Below are 19,118 nucleotides of genomic sequence, written 5' to 3' on the forward strand. Positions count from 1 at the left end.
ATTTGTTTAAAAAGTCACGGAATAAAAATAAAAATTAAAAGCAGGCCCCTGTCAGCAAAGCCTGGAGAAGTGGGGCTGGAGTCTCCACCGCCACCATGTCCCTACCACCCCTTCCCAGGAACCCCTGTACAATTAGGGTAGCAGGACAAGACCTCTGTCTAATGGGGAAAGACAAACAGACCCTTTGCCACCTTGACCAGGGCTGAGTCCCTAAATTTCTGGATGATGATGATTGTTATTTAAGAGCCAGAGGCTGGTGGAGTTGGTTTGTTTGGAGGAGGCCTGATGGCCCCCTTACTCTCACCATAGCAACTTTTCCCTCAGGGGGACTCCCATCTTCTTATTCAGAGAGATAGTTGAGGCAGGAAAGTGGGGCTAACGGTGGACCAGCGAGGGCATGGGCTGCTGGGGTGGCCCCCCTTCCCCGGTGTACATACTGTGTCTGTGTAACATTTTGTATATTCCAGAGGGTAGGGCTGCCCCTGTATCATACCTAGCAGTGGTTGGAGCTGGCACATGGGAGGAGGTTCTAATAATTATTTGTGGCTGGGAAACTTATTTATTGCTAGCATAGGACAGAGGAAGGAGGCGGGGATGGGGTCGTGGCTCCCTGGTGATGCGACTCTTGTTTATTTTGCTTTTTATTTTGGAATAAATGGATTTAGACATACTCCTCGGCCTGGTGTGTTCGCGTTTCCCTCAGTGGGTCCTGGAGTTTGTGCCACCAAACAAGGAGTCCCAGAGTGTCTTGAGCATGTCCAGCTAGGCTGTTGGGGACCTTCCAGGCATGTTACCTGTATGCTGCCTGGTGGCGCCTGGAGGATTCCACGGGGACTGCCATGGCGCCTATGGGGCGCAGTCCGGCCCTGACAGTCAACAGGCTCAGAAGCCTGATCTAGCGGTGGCCGGGAAGACAGGTACCAGCACCTAAGGGCACTGACTTCCGCCCACCCCAGGAGTCTTCCCTGCCGTCTCCTTGCCTCCCTCTCCTGTCTGCACCTGGTGGCCTGTTCTGTCTGTCCCTCCAGAGTGCCAGCTGCCCCCCAGGCTCCCTTCAGGCTGAGTTCGTGGCCCTGCCCCCTGGTGGCCAGAGCCTGCTTCACAGGATAAGAGCCAACTGAGTTCCAGGGGCTTTCCAGGAAAAGTGTCCCTTGGAAAAGGTATGGCCTTTTCACCCCTCCAAACAGCACACTAAAAATGGCTTGGCCTTTCCCCTCCCCTGAGCTCCACAGAGAACACACCCAGCAGACGACACACTTCCCCGTCATCCAGAAATGGGTTTGATTCTCAGCCAAGGGACAGCAGGACTGGTAGAGACTGTCAGGCCACACAGCTGCCTGCACAGCACTCCCATGCTTGGTGGGGGGGTGGGGCGGAAGGGATAGCGGGGGCTGATTCTCCATAGGCTGGGCATGACAGGGAGGCTCACTGGAGGTCGTGCACTTTGGAGGGGCAATGTCAGGTGACAGCTTTCTCTTGTTGGACCACAAGACTCCAAAAGGACAGCACAGTGACTGATTCCCAGCACTAGAGGCGAGGCGGTCGGCCACATGTAGGTGTAGGGGTGTGTGTGTGTGTGTGTGTGTGTGTGTGTGTATGTGTATTTATAGATATTTATAGAACAATGCAGGGGCATACCACAGAGGTGGGCACAAGTTTTCACAACGGTCACACCTGGATGTGTCAGCTCACCACCACAACAGACTACTAAGTCACAGATGAAGGGGGCTGGCTTTGGGGCTGGGGGAGCCACTGCCAAGTCACAGAACAGCCACCCAGGCAGGCTTGGAAAGGGAGGCCTCCGAGAAGAGGAGGGATCTGTTTAGAGATCGAAGGGGGGCCTGGGGCTGCCAGGATGGGATGGACTTGCCTGACCCGATCGGCTGGCAGTTGAAGAGAAAGCAGAGAGAAAACAGGAGAAAGAAAAGGGAGCAGAGAGCTGGTGAGGCAAGTGCAGAGCACAGGTGTGCCACAGCAGCTGTGGGAGGGCCAGGGAGGGGAGGGTGCAGGTGAGGGTGTGGCAAGGTTCCTGGAAAAGAGGGGCTGGAAGGGAAAGGGGAGGAAGATGGAGGGAGGAGCCGGAGCTTCACAGGTAGTGCCTGGGGGCTGCGGCGGCCCTCCTCACCCCACACATGCTGGCCTCTTCCATTGCACTCAGGCAGTGCACCCATAGGTCAGACCAATGCTCGATCCCCTTGGGCTTCCCTCTTCTCTGATCACCAACCAACTTGTCTTCCAAGCTGTCTTCCAAGCTGTCTTCCAACCAACTGGTCCGGGGCCACCTCTCACCTTGGGGAGCCCAACGCAACAGCCACCAGGCCTGACAGAAGGAACACTGCTTGAACAAGGATGATGAAGCTAAATGGGATGGATGGCTGGAGTGATCGCCGGAATCCCCTCTGGGTGGTCAGAAAGCCCAGGACCCTCTGAAGGGACCCTGGGGGAGGCAGGGAGGGCAGGCAGCCGGAAGCCACTGGCTATAGACTTATAAGTCTAAGAGGGGAGCCTCAGCTTGTTGGGGCTTGCAGGTCACATAGGTGAGGCTGGGTCCTTCCTCCTAGGAAAAGAAGAGGGAGACCACGGCAAGGGAGGTGGGTGGGCTTGCTGGGCAGAGCTCAGCTGGGCCAGCAGGCACTGTGGTCCCTTTGGCTGAATAGCAGGGCCGACCTCTAGGAGCAACAAGCCAAGGTGCGTGAGCCTGCTGGCTGGCGGTAGTGCTTCAGCGGGGCCCAGGGACCCTGCCTTCAGTCACATGCTAGCAGCTATGATGGTACCTGGGAGGGAGGGAAGGGGGCTGTGTGCCCCTACCTGGCCTGTGAGGTGTGTTTTGGGTTGACCGTGTGCATGGGACTCTTGAGGTTTTATCCTAGATCACCACTGTTTTGCCAACAGATAGAGGAGGTGGGACCCTATCACCCCTGCTCTGCAGTGGATTTGGCTCTCAGCACTCCAAGGCATCCAGGCTGGGAGCTGGATGCCCCACCCTGGCAGCATGGCTCAGACAGCACAACAGGTACAGCATGCCCAGGATGACATTCCTAGGCCTCTGGCCACCTCAGAGTACAGCCCCACACACAACTCCCTCCAAGCTCTCAGCCCTTACACCATAAACCACGAGCTCCCCGACGGCTCCAGAGAGCACCCACATCTGCCAGCTTGGGCACGGAGCCTGTTCCAAGAGCCCCCAGGCTCAGCCATGGGGGCTGCGGGGCTTTGGGGCCATGGGGCCAGCCCTGGTACCTGCATCTGGCAAGGATGCTCTGCACCTGCAGCCAGGAGTTGCCCACGGGCCCCCATGTGCACGCTGATGGTGGTCGTGTTGGTGTCACCGATGATGCTGAGCGCCTCCTTCAGCACGTGGTGAATGCGCAGCATCTCATCCCGCCACTGTGCCTGCTCTGCCAACTCCTCCCTCAGTGTGTTCTGGTTCCCATGCAAGTACAGGTTGGACAGCAACTCTGATAATATGAACTCCTTGGTCTGAGAGAGGGCAAAGAGGGAAGGAGGTTGGGACCTGATGCCTGTGCTGGGACAGTGTGCTGGACTTGGAGCCCCGAATATGGCTTTTCACACGCGGCTTCTACACCACTTAGACTCAAAGATCTGCCTCCCCACTGCCCTTTTCTCACTCAGATAGGGACACTGAGCTCCAGAGGAAAAGTCACCTGTCCAAGGTCACAGATCTGGCAGGGGACCCAGGACCTATCATGCCACCAGCACACCTGTCTACTCAGTTTTTTAAAAAAAATTTTTTTTGGAGATAGGATCTCGCTCTGTCGCTAGGCTGGAGTACAGTGGGTGAGATCACCGCTCACTGCAGCCTCAACCTCTTGGGCTCAAAGTGACCCTCCAATGTCAGCCTGTCGAGTAGCTAGGACTATAGGCACGTGTCACCACCAAGCCCAGCTATTTTTAAAATTTTTGTGTAGAGACCAGGTCTCACTATGTTGCCAAGGCTGGTCTCGAACTCCTGGACTCAAGCTATCCTCCTGCCTTGGCCACCCAAAGTGCTGGGATTACAGGCATGGGCCGCTGTCCTCAGTACCATGTTATATTTCTATGAGACAGCTCTGGTCTGGACCGTGCCTCCCTCCCTGGACCTGGTCCCATAGGGCTGGTCGGCATCTCCCCCTGGCCAACATGGCCACCTGCATCCTCAATGCCACAGGAGCCCCCTGCTCCCATAAGGTGGTGCATGCATGTTCCTGATGATGACATGCATGATGGCCTTGGGCGTGACACCAACCATGAGGTCCCACACGGTCTTGTTGACAATGGCCATGTAGGAGTCCACCAGGTTCTGCGTGGTTTCCATTTGCTGCTCCAGCTGTGAGTCTATGGAGTGCATGAAGCTGTCAGAGCCATTCTCCTCGGCCTTGCTCTCCTGTCATGGAGAACACAAGGGCATCAGGGTGGCCAGGCCACGCAGCCAGGCTCCAGGAATCCCTAGGATCTCAGCACTTCCAAGGGTACCTGGAACATTGAGGCACAGAGAGAAGCAACTGGCCTGAACATGCACCCAGCTCCCCACATGCTCTAGACGGTTTCAGGTCTCTGCCTCTCAGAACCCCAGACTCCCCTGATTCAGTCTCCTCTTAGTTCTGACTCTAGTGCCCAGAATTTGCCTCAAGTTACCAATCCAGAAATTGGAAAAGAACATCTCCAGGTCCCTTGCTTGGAGACCTGGCCAGAGCTTGTGCCAGGATGCAGACGCCTGGCAGGAGGCAAGAAAAGGGCATATTCACTTTCCCCTTGTCCAGGGAGGCCCATGCACCAACACTGCCACCGCCGCTGCCACCAGGGAACACAGCAAAGTAGACACACACAGAGAGGAAAACGGGAAGGGTTGAGTGACCTGCGACACTGCACCCCAACTTTAATGCATTGTGGAATTCAGTTAGCTCATATTTTATTGAGGATTTTTGCATCAATATTCATCAGTGATATTGGCCTGTAGTTTTCTTTTTTGGATGAATCTTTGGTTTTGGTATCAGGGTGATACTAGCCTTGTAGAAAGAGTTTGGAAGTATTCCCTCCTTCTCTATTTTTGGAATCGTTTGGGTAAGGTTGGTATTAGTTCTTCTTTAAAAGTTTGCTAGAATTCAGCAGTGAATCATCAGGTCCCAGGCTTTTCTTTGCTGGGAGATTTTTACTACCGCTTTGATCCCATTATTTGTTATTGGTCTGTTCAGGTTTTGGCTTTTATCATGGTTCAATCTGGGTAGTCTGGATGTGTCTGGAAATTTATCCATTTTTAGTAGGTTTTCCTATTTCTTCGCATATAGTTGCTGATAATAGCCACTAGTGATCCTTTGAGGTTTTGTTTGTTTGTTTGCTTGTTTTTTGAGATGGAGTCTCGCTCTGTCTCCCAGGCTGGAGTGCAGTGGCGCGATCTTGGCTCACTGCAAGCTCCGCCTCCGGGGTTCATGCCATTCTCCTGCCTCAGCCTCCTGAGTAGCTGGGACTATAAGCGTCTGCCACCATGCCCGGTTAATTTTTGTTATTTTTAGTAGAGACGGGGTTTCACTGTGTTAGCCAGGATGGTCTCGATCTCCTGACCTCATGATCCACCCACCTCAGCCTCCCAAAGTGCTAGGATTACAGGCATGAGCCACCGCGCCTGGCCTGAGTTTTTGCAGTATCAGTTGTCATGTTTCCTTTTGTTTGTCAATGTGGTGTATCTTTTCAAAAAACCAACTTTTTAAGAAATTATTTTCTTTTATTTTCTTTTATTTGGAGACAGAGTCTTGCTCTGTCACCCAGGCTGGAGTGCAGTCATGCAATCTCAGCTCACTGCAACCTCTGTCTCCCATGTTCAAGCGATTCTCCTACCTCAGCCTCCTGAGTAGCTGGGATTACAGGCGTGCACCACCACGCCCGGCTAAGTTTTGTATTTTTAGTAGAGACGTGATTTCACCATGTTGGTCAGGCTGGTCTTCAACGCCGGACCTCCTGAACCGCCCATCTCAACCCCCAAATTGCTGGGATTATGGGTGTGAGACATCAGAGCCGGCCCACAGTTTGTTGTTAAATTTTACTTATTTACTTTTTTTTTTCTTAAGAGACAGGGTCTCATTCTGTTGCCCAGGCTGGAGTGCAGTGGTGCAACCATGGCTCACTGTAACCTTGAACACCTAAACTCAAGAGATCCTCCCACCTCAGCCTCATGAGTAGCTGGGACTACAAGCCTGCACCACCACACCCAGCTAATTTTTCTGGTTTCTGTAGAGACAGGGTTTTGCTGTGTTTTCCAGGCTGGTCCTGAATTCCTGGCCTCAAGAATCCTCCTGCCTCAGCCTCCCAAAGTGCCGAGATTACAGGCATGAGCCACCATGCCCGGCCTATATATACATTTCCTTTTCCAAGTTATATAAAGTATGCTGTATGCATCCTTCTGGAATTTGTTTTTTTCCCCTTAATAGTATATTGTTAAGATTCTTATTGTTGTTTATAGCTGGCATTTATTCTTTTTGACTGCTTGTGACATCACCAGAAGATAGAGATCCTGAGATCTCTTAAGAACTGCTGCTGGGGCCGGGCACGGTGGCTCAAGCCTGTAATCCCAGCACTTTGGGAGGCCAAGGCGGGCGGATCACGAGGTCAGGAGATCGAGACCATCCTGGCTAACACGGTGAAACTCCGTCTCTACTAAAAATACAAAAAATTAGCCGGGCATGTTGGCGGGCGCCTGTAGTCCCAGCTACTCGGGAGGCTGAGGCAGGAGAATGGCGTGAACCTGGGAGGCGGAGCTTGCAGTGAGCCGAGATCGCGCCACTGCACCCCAGCCTGGGGGACAGAGCAAGACTCCGTCTCAAAAAAAAAAAAAAAAAAGAACTGCTGCTGGGCCAGGTGCAGTGGCTCACACCTGTAATCCCCACACTTTGGGAGGCCGAGGTGGGTGGATCAAGAGGTCAGGAGATCGAGACCATCCTGGCTAACACAGTGAAACCCCATCTCTACTAAAAAAATTAGCCAGGTGTGACGGTGGGCACCTGTAGTCCCAGCTACTTGGGAGGTTGAGGCAAGAGAATGGGGTGAACCCAGGTGACAGAGCTTGCAATGAGCCGAGATTGTGCCACTGCACGTTAGCCTGGGCGGAGCCTGTCTCAAAAAAAAAAAAAAAAAAAAGGAACTGCTGCCTGCTGCTGGGAGCATACACTGGTATGACCACCTTGGAAAACAGTTTGGCTCCATCTCATAAGGTTGAATATTCACACTCCTCCCAGCCCAGCAATTCTACTCTACATCCAAGACAAATTCTTGCCTATATAAAACAGGGGATGTGGACAAGGCATGCAGCTCTGTTCAAAATAGCAAAAACTTATTGCCAACTGGAGAGTAGCTGACTAAATTGTGCTTTTTCTTCCCTTTGATTTCCTGTAGTCTTTTTTTTTTTTTTTTTTGAGACGGAGTCTCGCTCTGTCGCCCAGGCTGGAGTCCAGTGGCGCGATCTTGGCTCAATGCAAGCTCCGCCTCCCGGGTTCACACCATTCTCCGCCTCAGCCTCTCCGAGTAGCTGGGACTACAGGCGCCCACCACCATGCCCGGCTAATTTTTTTGTATTTTTAGTAGAGACGGGGTGTTCACCGTGGTCTCGATCTCCTGACCTCATGATCCGCCCGCCTCGGCCTCCCAAAGTGCTGGGATTACAAGCTTGAGCCACCGCGCCCGGCCTCCTGTAGTCTTATGATGCAAGTGGCTTTCCCATGGCTAGCTTGGGGAGGGGGATACTGTTGGCAGTCGAGTCTGGGGTGGCAGTCCTGCTTAGCCCTAGGGCAATGGTGCTGCCCAAAACAAGAGTAAACAGAACGAGTTACCCAGTCGAGCCAATGCCTTGGGGCCCTGGAGGTACAGACTTGTACCTGTAGGAAATAGCCATCATACACATCAGTCTTTTCAAATGCTTTTGTCACCGGGCTGAGTCCAAAGGACATCCTCTCCCAAAACATTACAAAGTTTATTGGGGCTACCATTTATCGAGCATTTATCATGTGCCTGAGCATGTCCTAGTGTACTAATTGCATGCATTATTTTATTATTTTATTAATTTATTTATTTACTTATTCATTTCTTAGAGACAGGGTCTCTTTCTGTTGCCTGGGCTGGAGTGCAGTGGTGCAATCAGGGCTCACTGCAGCCTCAAACTCCTGGGCTCAACTGGTCTCACCTCAGCCTCCCAAGTAGCTGGGACTACAGGCATAAGTCACCAAGTCCAGCTAATTTTTAAAGAAACATCTTTAAATAAACATTTTAAATAAATGGGGTTTGGCTTTGTTGCCCAGGCTAGTCTTGAACTCCCGGCTTCAAGCGAGCCTCCTCCTTTACCCTTATTGTTGCATTTAATCTTCACCATCACCCCATAAGAGTGCCTGGGGGTAAGTTCTCCACACAGTAACAATGTAGCAACCTCCACTTATAGGTGACAACGAGATTCAGTTTAGTCAAACAACTTCCCAAAGGTCACACAGCTGGCGAGTGGCTGAGCCAAGATGAAGACCTAGGACTCTAAAGCTGGTGCACCAGTAAATGAGAAAATCTCTGGGGGTTCACTATAGCTTCCTCCCAAGAAATCTTTCTCCAAACGTTCTAAAAACAATGACAGATCCATCTTTCATAAAGCAAACAAAACTAGCAGCCCCTTCATTTTGGGTTGGGTAGTGGGGGGAGGATAAAGGTTAGCTAAGCTCCAGGGCATCCCATTTTAATCCTACATATTTATGAGGCAATTGCCAGCACAGCACCCCAAACCTGAAGAACCCTGCACAGCTGTCTCTGTGGGGCATGGCGTGTCCATGGATGTAAAGATTTTCCAATGTGTGCTTACAGGCCAGTGGCATCATCCTCAGTCACAGGTTAAAGGGCAGCTAGGCCTGGCCTGCTAGGCACCACCGTGAGAATCTGCTGAGCTTTCCAACTAGTGTTATCTGTTGTTTGCAGTGACAGACACCCTGAAAAGAAGGGGTGTGGGTGGGGAAAGTTCTGATTTGAGGTCCCCTGATCCGGGCACGATCTCTTTTCCCAGTCGCAGGAATCAGGGGACTCCATCTGTAAACACAGGCTCAAGCTATGTCCCCCAGCCCCCTCTTTCAACCAGGTGCCACCCTCTGCTTCTCTTCCATAGACAGCCTCGAGCTGCCAGCTTTCCCTTAGGATCTGTGCCCTCAGGCCTGGCTTAATTTTTTCCTCTCCAAAGAGCCATCTGTAGGGCCAGAGCCCGGCAAAGCCTAACTCATTACTGGATGCCGGTTCCTTTGCCTGACTTTCAGTGATTCCTGCCTTACCCTGGGGTTTATGTTTCTTGTCTCAACACTAACATTTCTCATTCCTCCACAAGTTGAATTGCTCATTCCAGCCAACTGAAGCACACTCTTCTTGACAGTTAGCTTGAGGCACATGGTTGATGCTTAAAAAAAAACAACAAAAAAAAAAACCATTATGTCAATTTCATTGATCAACAAAAGTGATGGCTCCACTGCAAAGCTGATAGTGCCTGGACCTCTGAGTTCAAGAGCCTTCTAGACAAAGGGCTCTGAGCTGAAACATGAGCATGCACACATATACCTCTCTCTCGGTCTGATGAGATAATTTGGACACTTGGTTGTTATCCTTGAGTATTTTCCTGCCTCATTAATGCACGTGTAGCCAACACAATAAAAATCATAGCTAATAACGGCTAAGGCTGAGGACTTTCCTTAGCCAGGTAGTGGCTTTAAAAACTTTAAAGTTTTCACTAGACTCTCATTGAATAATTTCTCTTTTTCAGATCAAGAAACTGAGACTTACTATCACATTTGGGATGAAGTTGAAACAAAAAAAGAAACTGGGGCTTAAAGCTGTCAAGTATTTCACAGCCAGCAAGTGGCTAAGTTGGAACTTGAACCCAGGCAGTCTAGCCCTGGGATCCTGTGCCCTTACCCATTATCCAGTGTCGGCTACACAAAACTAAAGTGTACACATTTTCAACTACAGTTTAAATGGGTGACATATTTTTCGTAGGTGACTTTCAGTTTGGGGGTATTCTACTTACACAGTCTATTGAGTTGGATATTAACTGAGAACAAAAAGAAACTAATGAACTCTGAAAAGCATAAAACATGAGCAACATGATGTCACCGCAAAAGACAAATCAGCACATAACCTTCTTGTGACTGTATTTTGCTGACAATCCACAAGTTAATCATCTGCCTGAACTCAGCAGTGCTCTGTTCCCTTGGGACACACACACACACACACACACACACACACACACACACACAATTGGTGGTCGTGCCGCCCTGAGCCTCCAGTGGGCGAGTGTGAAGAAGGGACCAGATGGGTCGGGCAGAAAGATGCTGGGTCAAGGGAGGAGGGGGCAGCCGGGAGCGCGCGCACGCTCTGGACTCGTGCACCCGCCGAAACTGGTGCGCGCAGGGCCCGCCTGGTTGAGGGGTGAGGGTGACAGGGGCGGAGTAGGGGCAGCCCTTTCCCAGGCGGTAGTGGGGGCAGTGGTTATGTTGCCCTTTTAAGCTGCGGCTTGACAGGAGCCGCGCCTCCTGTAGGTGGAGTCGGTTACAAACGGAGCAGCCCCCCCAGGCCGCCACACAGCTCCCGCCAGGGCCTCCCTGCCCCTTGCCATTTTCCAGCCGCGCTCCCACAAGGGTCTAGGCGGCCGTTAGAGGCAGAGCCGCGAAAGCTCGGCTGGGCGGCCCTGCTGGGTAGTCGCGGCCGTGACAGCGGCTCCGGACAGGCTCCCCTTCCGCGCCCCTCCCGCCGTAGATGAGTGGAAGATGTCCGTGTCAGGGTTCAAGGCCAAACTGAAGTTTCTGGGTCTATCTTCCACAAGAACCAGGAGCCGCCAGCCCCCGCTCACGCTCCACTGCAACATGACTGTGAGGCGCCCGGCGGCCCCCTCGCGGGGCAGGGCGAGGGCAGAGACGGGGCGCCCGGAGTCCCAGGACAAAGGGGAGCCCGCCCCAGAGAGGCCCCGGTTCCCCGCCCCTTTCTCCTGCAACTGGCCTGGCCCCGGCCCGGGACTGCGGGAGGCTTGGGTGGGAGGAAACGGAGGGCGCGTCTCTCCGACTCCTGGCGTGGGGTAGGCTTGGGGGCTGTTGGCCCCTCTAGGCCTCCGTCGCCGCGCCCTGAGGTGGGAGCCCGCGACTGCCGGAGCCTTCTTGGGACCCATGGTCGCCCTCAGTCGGCCAGCCTGCTCCGGAGACCGCGACAGGACGGTGCAGGGCGGCTCCGGCGTTTTTTGAGCTCAGGCAGGGAAGGGGAAAGACCTTTAAGATTTTCGGTGTTTTGGCTGGGTGCAGTGGCTCACGCCTGTAATCCCCCCACTTTGGGAGGCAGAGGCGGGCGGATCACCTGAGGTCAGGAGTTAGAGACCAGCCTGGCCAACATGGTGAAACCCCGTCTCCACTAAAATATACAAAAATTATCCGGGCGTGTTGGCAGGCGACTTAATCCCCGCTATTTGGGAGGCAGAGGCAGGAGAATGGTTTGAACCCGGGAGGCGGAGGTTGCAGTGAATCGAGATCGAGCCGTTGCACTCAAACTTGGGGGATAAGAGGGAGACTTCTCTCAAAAAAATTTTTTCTTTTTTTTTTTTTTGAGGGAGTCTCACTCTGTCACCCAGGCTGGAGTGCAGTGGCGCGATCTCGGCTCATTGCAGCCTATGTCTGTTGACAGTCCACAGGATAAAGCGATTCTGCTGCCTCAGCCTCCCAAGTAGCTGGGATTACAGGCGCCTGCCACCACGCCTGGCTAACTTGTGTTTTTAGTAGAGACGGGGTTTCACCGTGTTGGCCAGGCTGGTCTCAAACTCCTGACCTCAAATGACCCACCTCTGCCTCCCAAAGTGCTGGGATTCCAGGCGTGAGCCACCGTGCCAGGACCCAAGGCCCTTAAGTTTTAAGCCTCATTCTTCAGTCAGGTTTTCCTTGCTCCCGCGTGTTCAGCCAATTGGTTTTAAGTTTGTGTTTAAGGAGAAAATAACAATGAAAACGGACTCCTTGATGGAGGAAAGGTTGGAATGCAGCCTCTGGTGCTGTTTGAGTGATCCCTCTCCCCCGGGCCTGGCTGCGCACTGCTGTGTTCTGGAAAGGCGCATTGTATGGTAGATGCTGCAGGTAAGAGTCCTGTCCAGGTGCTCTGCCCTCTTTTCCTTTCAGGCTTCTGTATCAGCTGTTTTTCCCTTGTAGAATGTGCCCCTGACCTGTGCCCCTGACCTCCACCGCTTAACCCTGCCCAACTCGTCTTTACGTGTCTGACCATCAAGGCTCTTCTGGGTCATATTGAGTTCATGCTGATATTTTCCCTTCCTCCCCTCTTCAGTCCTTTCTATTTTTGCTTTGGTCATGTTCTGCTATATTCTGTAAGCCTTTAAAAAAATTCTTTTATGGTAGCAGGGGAGAATATTTTGTAATTATGCTTTGGGCTTTTTATCTTCCACTCAATAAATGCTTGGTAAATATTTGTTTTATTGAGTATATGACCCTATTCTAGCTATGTTGTGCTTGAACAAAAATCTTAACTGCCCTGTAAGTTAACTGCTAAGAATTTGTCAAAAGTACAGAGATAACATCCAGAACTTGCCATGGATAGTACAAAAAGGTCTCTAAGGGCTTGATGGAAGTCTGTAAATTGACTTCATGTGAAAGACGTAAGAAACAAAAATATGAAGCATGACTGGAGAGCCGGAGTGATAAAGCAAGGGTCTCTTTCTCCAGATCCTTTGTAACAGTGTTATGTGACCTCTTCTAGAAGATCATTCTGAAAGATAATGCCAACTTGGAACCTAGGAAATCACCCAGTGGGTTTCTGCAGGTAACGTGGTTCAAATCCTCATCAGCACCTTTGTTTTCTCTGCCTCAGTTTGCTTACAACTATGTTCTCAGTAGCTGTAATTGCTGTCTTTGAATACTTAAGCATTTGTTTTAGATCACAGGGGTATATGTGTGTTTTTATTTTACCAAGTGTTAGAATTTTTACTCTGCTTTTGTGGGCTCTGCGTTAGTTACTTGGTTGTTTAATTGTAAAATGATTAGCAGGGAAAACTGTGTGTGTGTGTGTGTGTGTGTGTGTGTGTGTGTATTTTAAGGTTCTTTTGTTGTCAGAGCACTTAGAATTTTATTTTATATGGTAATTCTGTCAGTTTACTTTATTCTCCAGCCCACGTTTATTGAACAGCAAAGTATGAAAGTAATGTGTCCCATAATCAGCCTTCAGAAGAATTACAACTGCTGTATGTCTGAACTTTATTTTCTTTTCCTTTTTTTTTTTTTTTTTTTGAGATGGAGTCTCACTCTGTCACCCAGGCTGGAGTGCAGTGGTGCGATCTCATCACACTGCAACTTCCGCCACTGAGGTTCAAGCGATTCTCCTGCCTCAGCCTCCTGAGTAGCTGGGATTACAGGCACCTCCCACCCCACCCAGCTAATTTTTGCAGTTTTAGTAGAAACAGGTTTCACCATCTTGACCAGGCTGGTCTTGAACTCCTGACCTCGTGATCCACCTGCCTCGGCCTCCTAAAGTGCTGGGATTACAGGTGTGAGCCACCATGCCTGGCTGAACTTTCAAGAAGAAGTTTGTGCATCAAATTTTTAAAAATTGTGATGTCAAAAGATAGCTGTGTCCTACATTTGGAAAGATACAAACACTGAACATTCTGGCAGGCAGTTTTGCTTGCTGGTGCTTGAGATAGAGCCATACATTGGTCTCAGTGGGTTTATGGAGAAAAATAGATAGAGAAAGTTATTTCTAAATAAGACCAAAAAATCCTTTTCTTAAGCAGTGACAAGTAAAGGGGTTGTCTTGGTTAACCTTGAAATGTGTTGCCCTTGATTAAGACAGTTTTATGGTGGGGATGGTAGTGGTGATAAACTTGTTTGAAATTTGTCCACTTATAGTAAATTTAAACAGTAATATAAAAGTTATAGTAACCTTTGTGGTAGCTGTCACAGACAACTTCATCCTCACAGGCCTTAAAATTACCATAAAATTAATAGAATAGAGGAGAAACGAAGGACCTGAATAATTAGATGCTTAGATAATTGTTCTGTGTTTTCATAACCGGTGAAAAAGAGCAGTGTTAGAAGCACTTAAACATTCTATGTAAGGAACACTGCCTGAATTTATATTGCAATTTTTGAGCACCATTCATTGTTTAAAAACTGGTATATTGTAGGTCATATTTTAAAGACAAATAGAAAACTTTTTTCAAGATGGATATAAAGCTTAACCTTATCAAAATTACAAAATTTAAAGCATATGATTGAAAAATATTAATGCATAGGTTTAAATATTGGTCATCATTTTAGATGTCTTTCAAAATAGATTGTCTGTTAAACTGAACAAACTTTGAACATGTTGTAGCGTTTGTGCTGAAGGTTAAGTTTCCTGGGGTGGTGGATATTTCATAATATGGATAACGAAACCTTATTTTAAGAAATTTAGAAAATTTTTGGGCAAAACTAGAAAATGTTACCGATAATTCTCCCACTCAGAAGGTACCACTATCAGAATTTTGTATTTTTGCAGTCATCTGCTCATCTCTTTTCTCCTGTGCTTGTATATGTTCCCTCTCCCTTGAAAAATCAGATTTTTTTTCTGTAAACTGCTTTTTCACTCAACAATATTGTAGACCCATGTCGCAACTTACTCCTCTACAGTGGCTTCAGCTATTGTGTGCTTTCTCCTGGATGACTATACCATCTAGTCAGTCATGTTTCCTGGTACTAAATACAAAGGAGGGGGGGATGTGTGTGTGTGTGTGTATTTTTTTCTACCTTAACTAATGCTTTAGACATCATTAGGTAGAGCTAAATCCTTGAAACCTTCCAAGTGGTGGCTTTCAGTTCTCATTGCTGAATTGGTTTCTAGAGATGGAACAAATTATATTGTATGGAAACTTTCTTTTTTTTTTTGAGATGAAGTCTCGCTCTTGTCGCTCAGGCTGGAGTGCAATGGTGTGATCTCTGCTCACTGCAACCCCTCCTGGGTTGAAGGAATTCTCCTGCCTCAGCCTCCCAAGTAGCTGGGATTACAGGTGCCTGCCACCATGCCTGGCTAATTTTTGTATTTTTAGTAGAGATGGGGTTTCACCATGTTGGCCAGGCTGGTCTCAAACTCCTGACCTCAGGTGATCCACCCGCCTTGGCCTCCCAAAGTGCTGGGATTACAGGCATGAGCCACCACGCCTGGCCTTTTTTTCTTCTAGGTACCAGCTTTTATTTATCAGTTTGGTAAAAATGTTAGAAAGTGTGCAGTAAAATGGGCATTCTCACAGTTATGGCACAAAGTATAATTATCTTTGACTTTCTAGGAAGCAGTTTGGCTTTGTAGAAACTTGCCTAACCTCTCCCCGTTGAGGCAAGATGAATTCTGACTACCCCGAGGTGGCCGACCTTGTCCCTGTGATTCCAGATCTCCCAGAAAAAGAGGTCTAGTCTCAGAGAAAACCCAGATTTTCTTGGCTTAGCCCACCTTGACAGCTAATCACTGGAAATGGGGTGGGTTGGTAGAGTCCTTTGGTCAGATTTTGTGTCAAGAGAGGGAGGTGGAAAGATGGGAGGGAGGTAGCAAAACTGGCCTGAATGGAACTCTGTAAGTTAAAATGGCAAAGGGATGTTTCTTCCAAGGAAGAAATTCTAGGGAAGGAGGGAAAGTTGAGGGGAAGGCAGCAGTTCTCAAAACTTTGGAATCAGGACTCCTTTACATTCTTAAAAATATATTGAGGGCCCAAGGAGCTCTGGTTTATGTAGGTTATATCTATTGGTATTTATCATTAGAAATTAAATCAGAAATATTTTAACTATTCTTTAAGAGCTCACCACATATTGTTATAAATGTTTTTATGTAAAAATTTCTAAACCCAAAGTAGCACAATCTTATATTTTTTGCAAATTTCCTTGATGTTTGGTATGTCATTTTCATCTGCATTCAATTTATTATGTGATATTTGCTTGAAAAAATGTGAACAATGTCCAATCTCATACAGATAGCCATTTTAGATCATTGTGGATATATATATATATATATATATATATATTTTTTTTTTTTTTTTTTTTTTTTTTTTTTGAGACAGGATCTTGCTCTGTCACCCAGACTGGAATGCAGTGGTGTGATCACAGCTCACTGCAGCCTCAGTCTCCGGGGACTTAGGTGATCGTCCCACCTCAGCCTCCAGAGTAGTTGGGACTACAGGTGTGTATCACCACAACTGGCTAATTTTTTGTATTTTTTTTTTTTGTAGGGACAGGATTTTGCCATGTTGCCTAGGCTTCTTTTTTGATACTCCATCAAAACTTGGTTTTTCTTGAACTTTGGATCTTTTACCCTCACATGATATTAGAACATCATGCATTGGTCATTTAGAAAATAATAGTTCACTGAGATCTTCTACATGTTGATATATTTGATTATACAGTATCAAAATACATTCATCAATATCACCATCAATCTCATCACAATACTTTTGGAAAGCAATGGTGGATATAAGTTTTCTAAAATTCTAATTTTTTGTTCAGAAGCTTGAATTTTTTTATTAGCAGTTTTATTATTGAATTTTATTATGGCCTGTCTGTTGTTTTTCTTGAAATGACAGAATCTCATTTTTTGAGAAAATGTCTCCCAAAAACCCCAGTTGAAATAACATTGTTTGTCAGTACTCCTTTCAAGTAAAAATGATATTCCATTAAAGTGGTTAATTCACTTCACGACTTAGTCACATGAGGGTTTTTTCTCAGGCAGTCTGTAGGAATGCTCATGTGTGCTTCCAATTTCATCACTTGAAATATTAAAAAGACATATTCAAGGATTAAGATGTAGTAAAATTTTCACTGCTTCATCATAGACATTGTTTTTATTTTTGAGACAGGACCTTGTTCTGTCACCCAGGCCGGAGTGCAGTAGCATGATCACAGCTCACTGTAGCCTCAACCTTCTGGGCTCAATCCTCCTGCCTCAGCCTTCCAAGTAGCTGGGATTACAGGCACGCACCACCATGTCCAGCTAAATTTTGTATTTTTTGTAGAGTTGGGGTTTCACCATGTTGGCCAGGCTGGTCTCAAATTCCTGACCTCTGGTGATCCTCCTGCCTCGGCCTCCCAAAGTGCTGGGATTACAGGCGTGAGACACTGCCCGGCCTGCCTTTCCTTTTCAAACCTTTCCTGTGCATAGTGAAGAATACCATGATTACTAGTAGTTTGGTGTTACTGCCTTTATTTGTGCTAAAGTGCCAGCATTTTTACCCACTATTGTATTTGCACTCTTACAGCAAATGCCACCATGTTAGTATTCCTGTTAAAATAGTTTGGACCTGGGCACTGAGGGCCCCATTTTGGGAACCATTGAAATAGGTACTTAAACTTACTATATATCATATCTTTTCATCTACAAGATTTTTAAAAACATAATTTCATTTAATTTTTTCTGTAATTTTTAAAATATGGTTTTGAAGAGTTTCAGTTCAGAGCAACACGTATTTTATTTTGCTTATGCTGAAGTTTACTAGACAAATACTGACCTAATAGGATGAGGTCCTAAATATACTTGCCGTTTCTTTAGGGAAAAAAAAACAAAAACCCAAAACTAAAAACGTAAAAATGGTCCATATGGTGTAGTCCCAATGTATGCTGAAGAATTTGAAGAGGAAAATGCAATACTCAGTAAGTGCTGTTCTTTATGAATGGGATTAATTCTGAACAGTTTCTTTTAGCCTGTAAAGAGATTTGGGACACAGTAAGAGAGGAATGAGAAGAATGAGAATATAGTAAAGTAAACCATTATTGAAGAGATATGCTGTTAATGATGTCCTCTTTCATTACAACTTGTTTTTTTCTTTTTCCTTTTCTTCTTCTTCTTCTTCTTTTTTTTTTTTTTTTTTTTTTTTTTTTTTTTTGAGACAGAGTCTTGCTCTGTCACCAGGCTAGAGTGCAGTGGCACAATCTCAGCTGACTGCAACCTCTGCCCCCCTGGTTCAAGCAATTCCCCTGCGTCAGCCTCCTGAGTAGCTGGGACTACAGGTGTGTGCCACCATGCCTGGCTAATTTTTTCTTATTTTAGTAGAGACAGGGTTTCACCATGTTGGCCAGGATGGTCTCCATCTCCTGACCTTGTGATCCACTCACCTCGGCCTCCCAAAGTGCTGAGATTACAGGTGTGAGCCACCGTTCCTGGCTAACTTGTTTTTCTTAAAAGAACCTTCAGTAAATATTTGGTTTCTGTGGCCTCAGCTATAATTCAGATTACAGTTTTCAAAGCAGTGTTTTCTAAAGTTGTTTGTGCAAAATTGTTTTCCATGACTTGAACCTAGTTGTTCTGAAGCTAATATATAATAATAATGGCTTTTCCCCAATTTATAATAGAAAACAGTACAAAGTAACAGTCTATTAGATGGGGGATGGAAGGAGAAGGGCAAGGGTTGAAAAAGTAACTATTGCATACTATGCTCACCATCTGATTAATGGATACATTTGTACTCCAAACCTGAGCATCAAGTAGTATCCCATGTAACAAATCTGCTTATGTACCCACTAAATCTAAAATAGATGTTGAAACAAAAGTTTTTCCATATCAGCAATAATTGAATTGAAGGTGTAAAACTGTAATAAAAATTGAGACACTACAAAGTATCTTGTAGTTAAGCTACAAAAAAAAAAAATCCTAAAACCATCTATGTAGAAAATTTTAGGAATCGATCTTAAAGGAAATCCAAATAAGTGGAGAATTATCATGTTAATGGATGTGATACATTAATATTAAATTACATTATTTTTCCAATAAATCTAATATGGTCATTGATTTTAAAATGTGCATAGAATATTAATTTTTAATAAATAACTTGGTTAATTTTTAAAAATGCAGAGGGTTGGACTTGCCTTATCAGATATCGGAACTTATTACAAATATATGGGGAAAAATGCAGTAACTGGTGAATTTTTCATTTCCATTAAGAAATACTGGATCTGGCCGTGTGCAGTGGCTCACGCCTGTAATCCCAGCATTTTGGGAGGCTGAGGAGGGCAGATCTTCTGAGGTCAGGAGTTCAAGACCAGCCCTACCAACATGGTGAAACCCCCTCTCTACTAAAAAAAAAAAAAAAAATTAGCCAGGTGTGGTGGTGGGTGCCTGTAATCCTA

The 19,118-nt window shown here is 47.2% G+C and overlaps 2 protein-coding genes across 2 annotated transcripts in view; one reads left to right on the forward strand and one right to left on the reverse strand.

Moving 5' to 3' along the window:
• Positions 1 to 19,118, forward strand: part of LOC129482542 (golgin subfamily A member 8S-like) — a 51,390-nt gene that overhangs the window by 13,941 nt on the left and 18,331 nt on the right. The window contains exons 1-2 of the mRNA XM_063639049.1: positions 10,629 to 12,107; positions 12,742 to 12,804. Coding sequence (XP_063495119.1) covers positions 12,099 to 12,107; positions 12,742 to 12,804 — 72 coding nt within the window. The 5' untranslated portion in view covers positions 10,629 to 12,098. Of the gene's footprint in view, positions 12,108 to 12,741; positions 12,805 to 19,118 lie in introns of the transcript that reaches the window.
• Positions 3,326 to 9,412, reverse strand: LOC134736746 (putative GED domain-containing protein DNM1P46). The gene is made up of 4 exons (XM_063640008.1): positions 9,282 to 9,412; positions 4,247 to 4,384; positions 3,394 to 3,480; positions 3,326 to 3,337 (listed from the first exon to the last, which is right to left on the reverse strand). The coding sequence occupies exons 1-4, from the start codon at positions 9,393 to 9,395 to the stop codon at positions 3,326 to 3,328; spliced, it is 351 nt and encodes a 116-aa protein (XP_063496078.1). The 5' UTR covers positions 9,396 to 9,412.

The sequence above is a fragment of the Symphalangus syndactylus genome, chromosome 5, assembly GCF_028878055.3.
Source record: "Symphalangus syndactylus isolate Jambi chromosome 5, NHGRI_mSymSyn1-v2.1_pri, whole genome shotgun sequence".
NCBI lineage: Eukaryota > Metazoa > Chordata > Mammalia > Primates > Hylobatidae > Symphalangus > Symphalangus syndactylus.

Excerpts from the sequence above, each read along its gene's own strand:
- LOC134736746 (XM_063640008.1), bottom strand. The coding sequence starts at position 9,395 with ATGTGCCTCAAGCTAACTGTCAAGAAGAGTGTGCTTCAGTTGGCTGGA. Across the intron at positions 4,385-9,281 it reads CAAGAAACATAAACCCCAGG|GAGAGCAAGGCCGAGGAGAA; the intron begins GTAAGGCAGGAA and ends TCTCCATGACAG. Across the intron at positions 3,481-4,246 it reads AGACCGTGTGGGACCTCATG|ACCAAGGAGTTCATATTATC; the intron begins GTTGGTGTCACG and ends GCCCTCTCTCAG.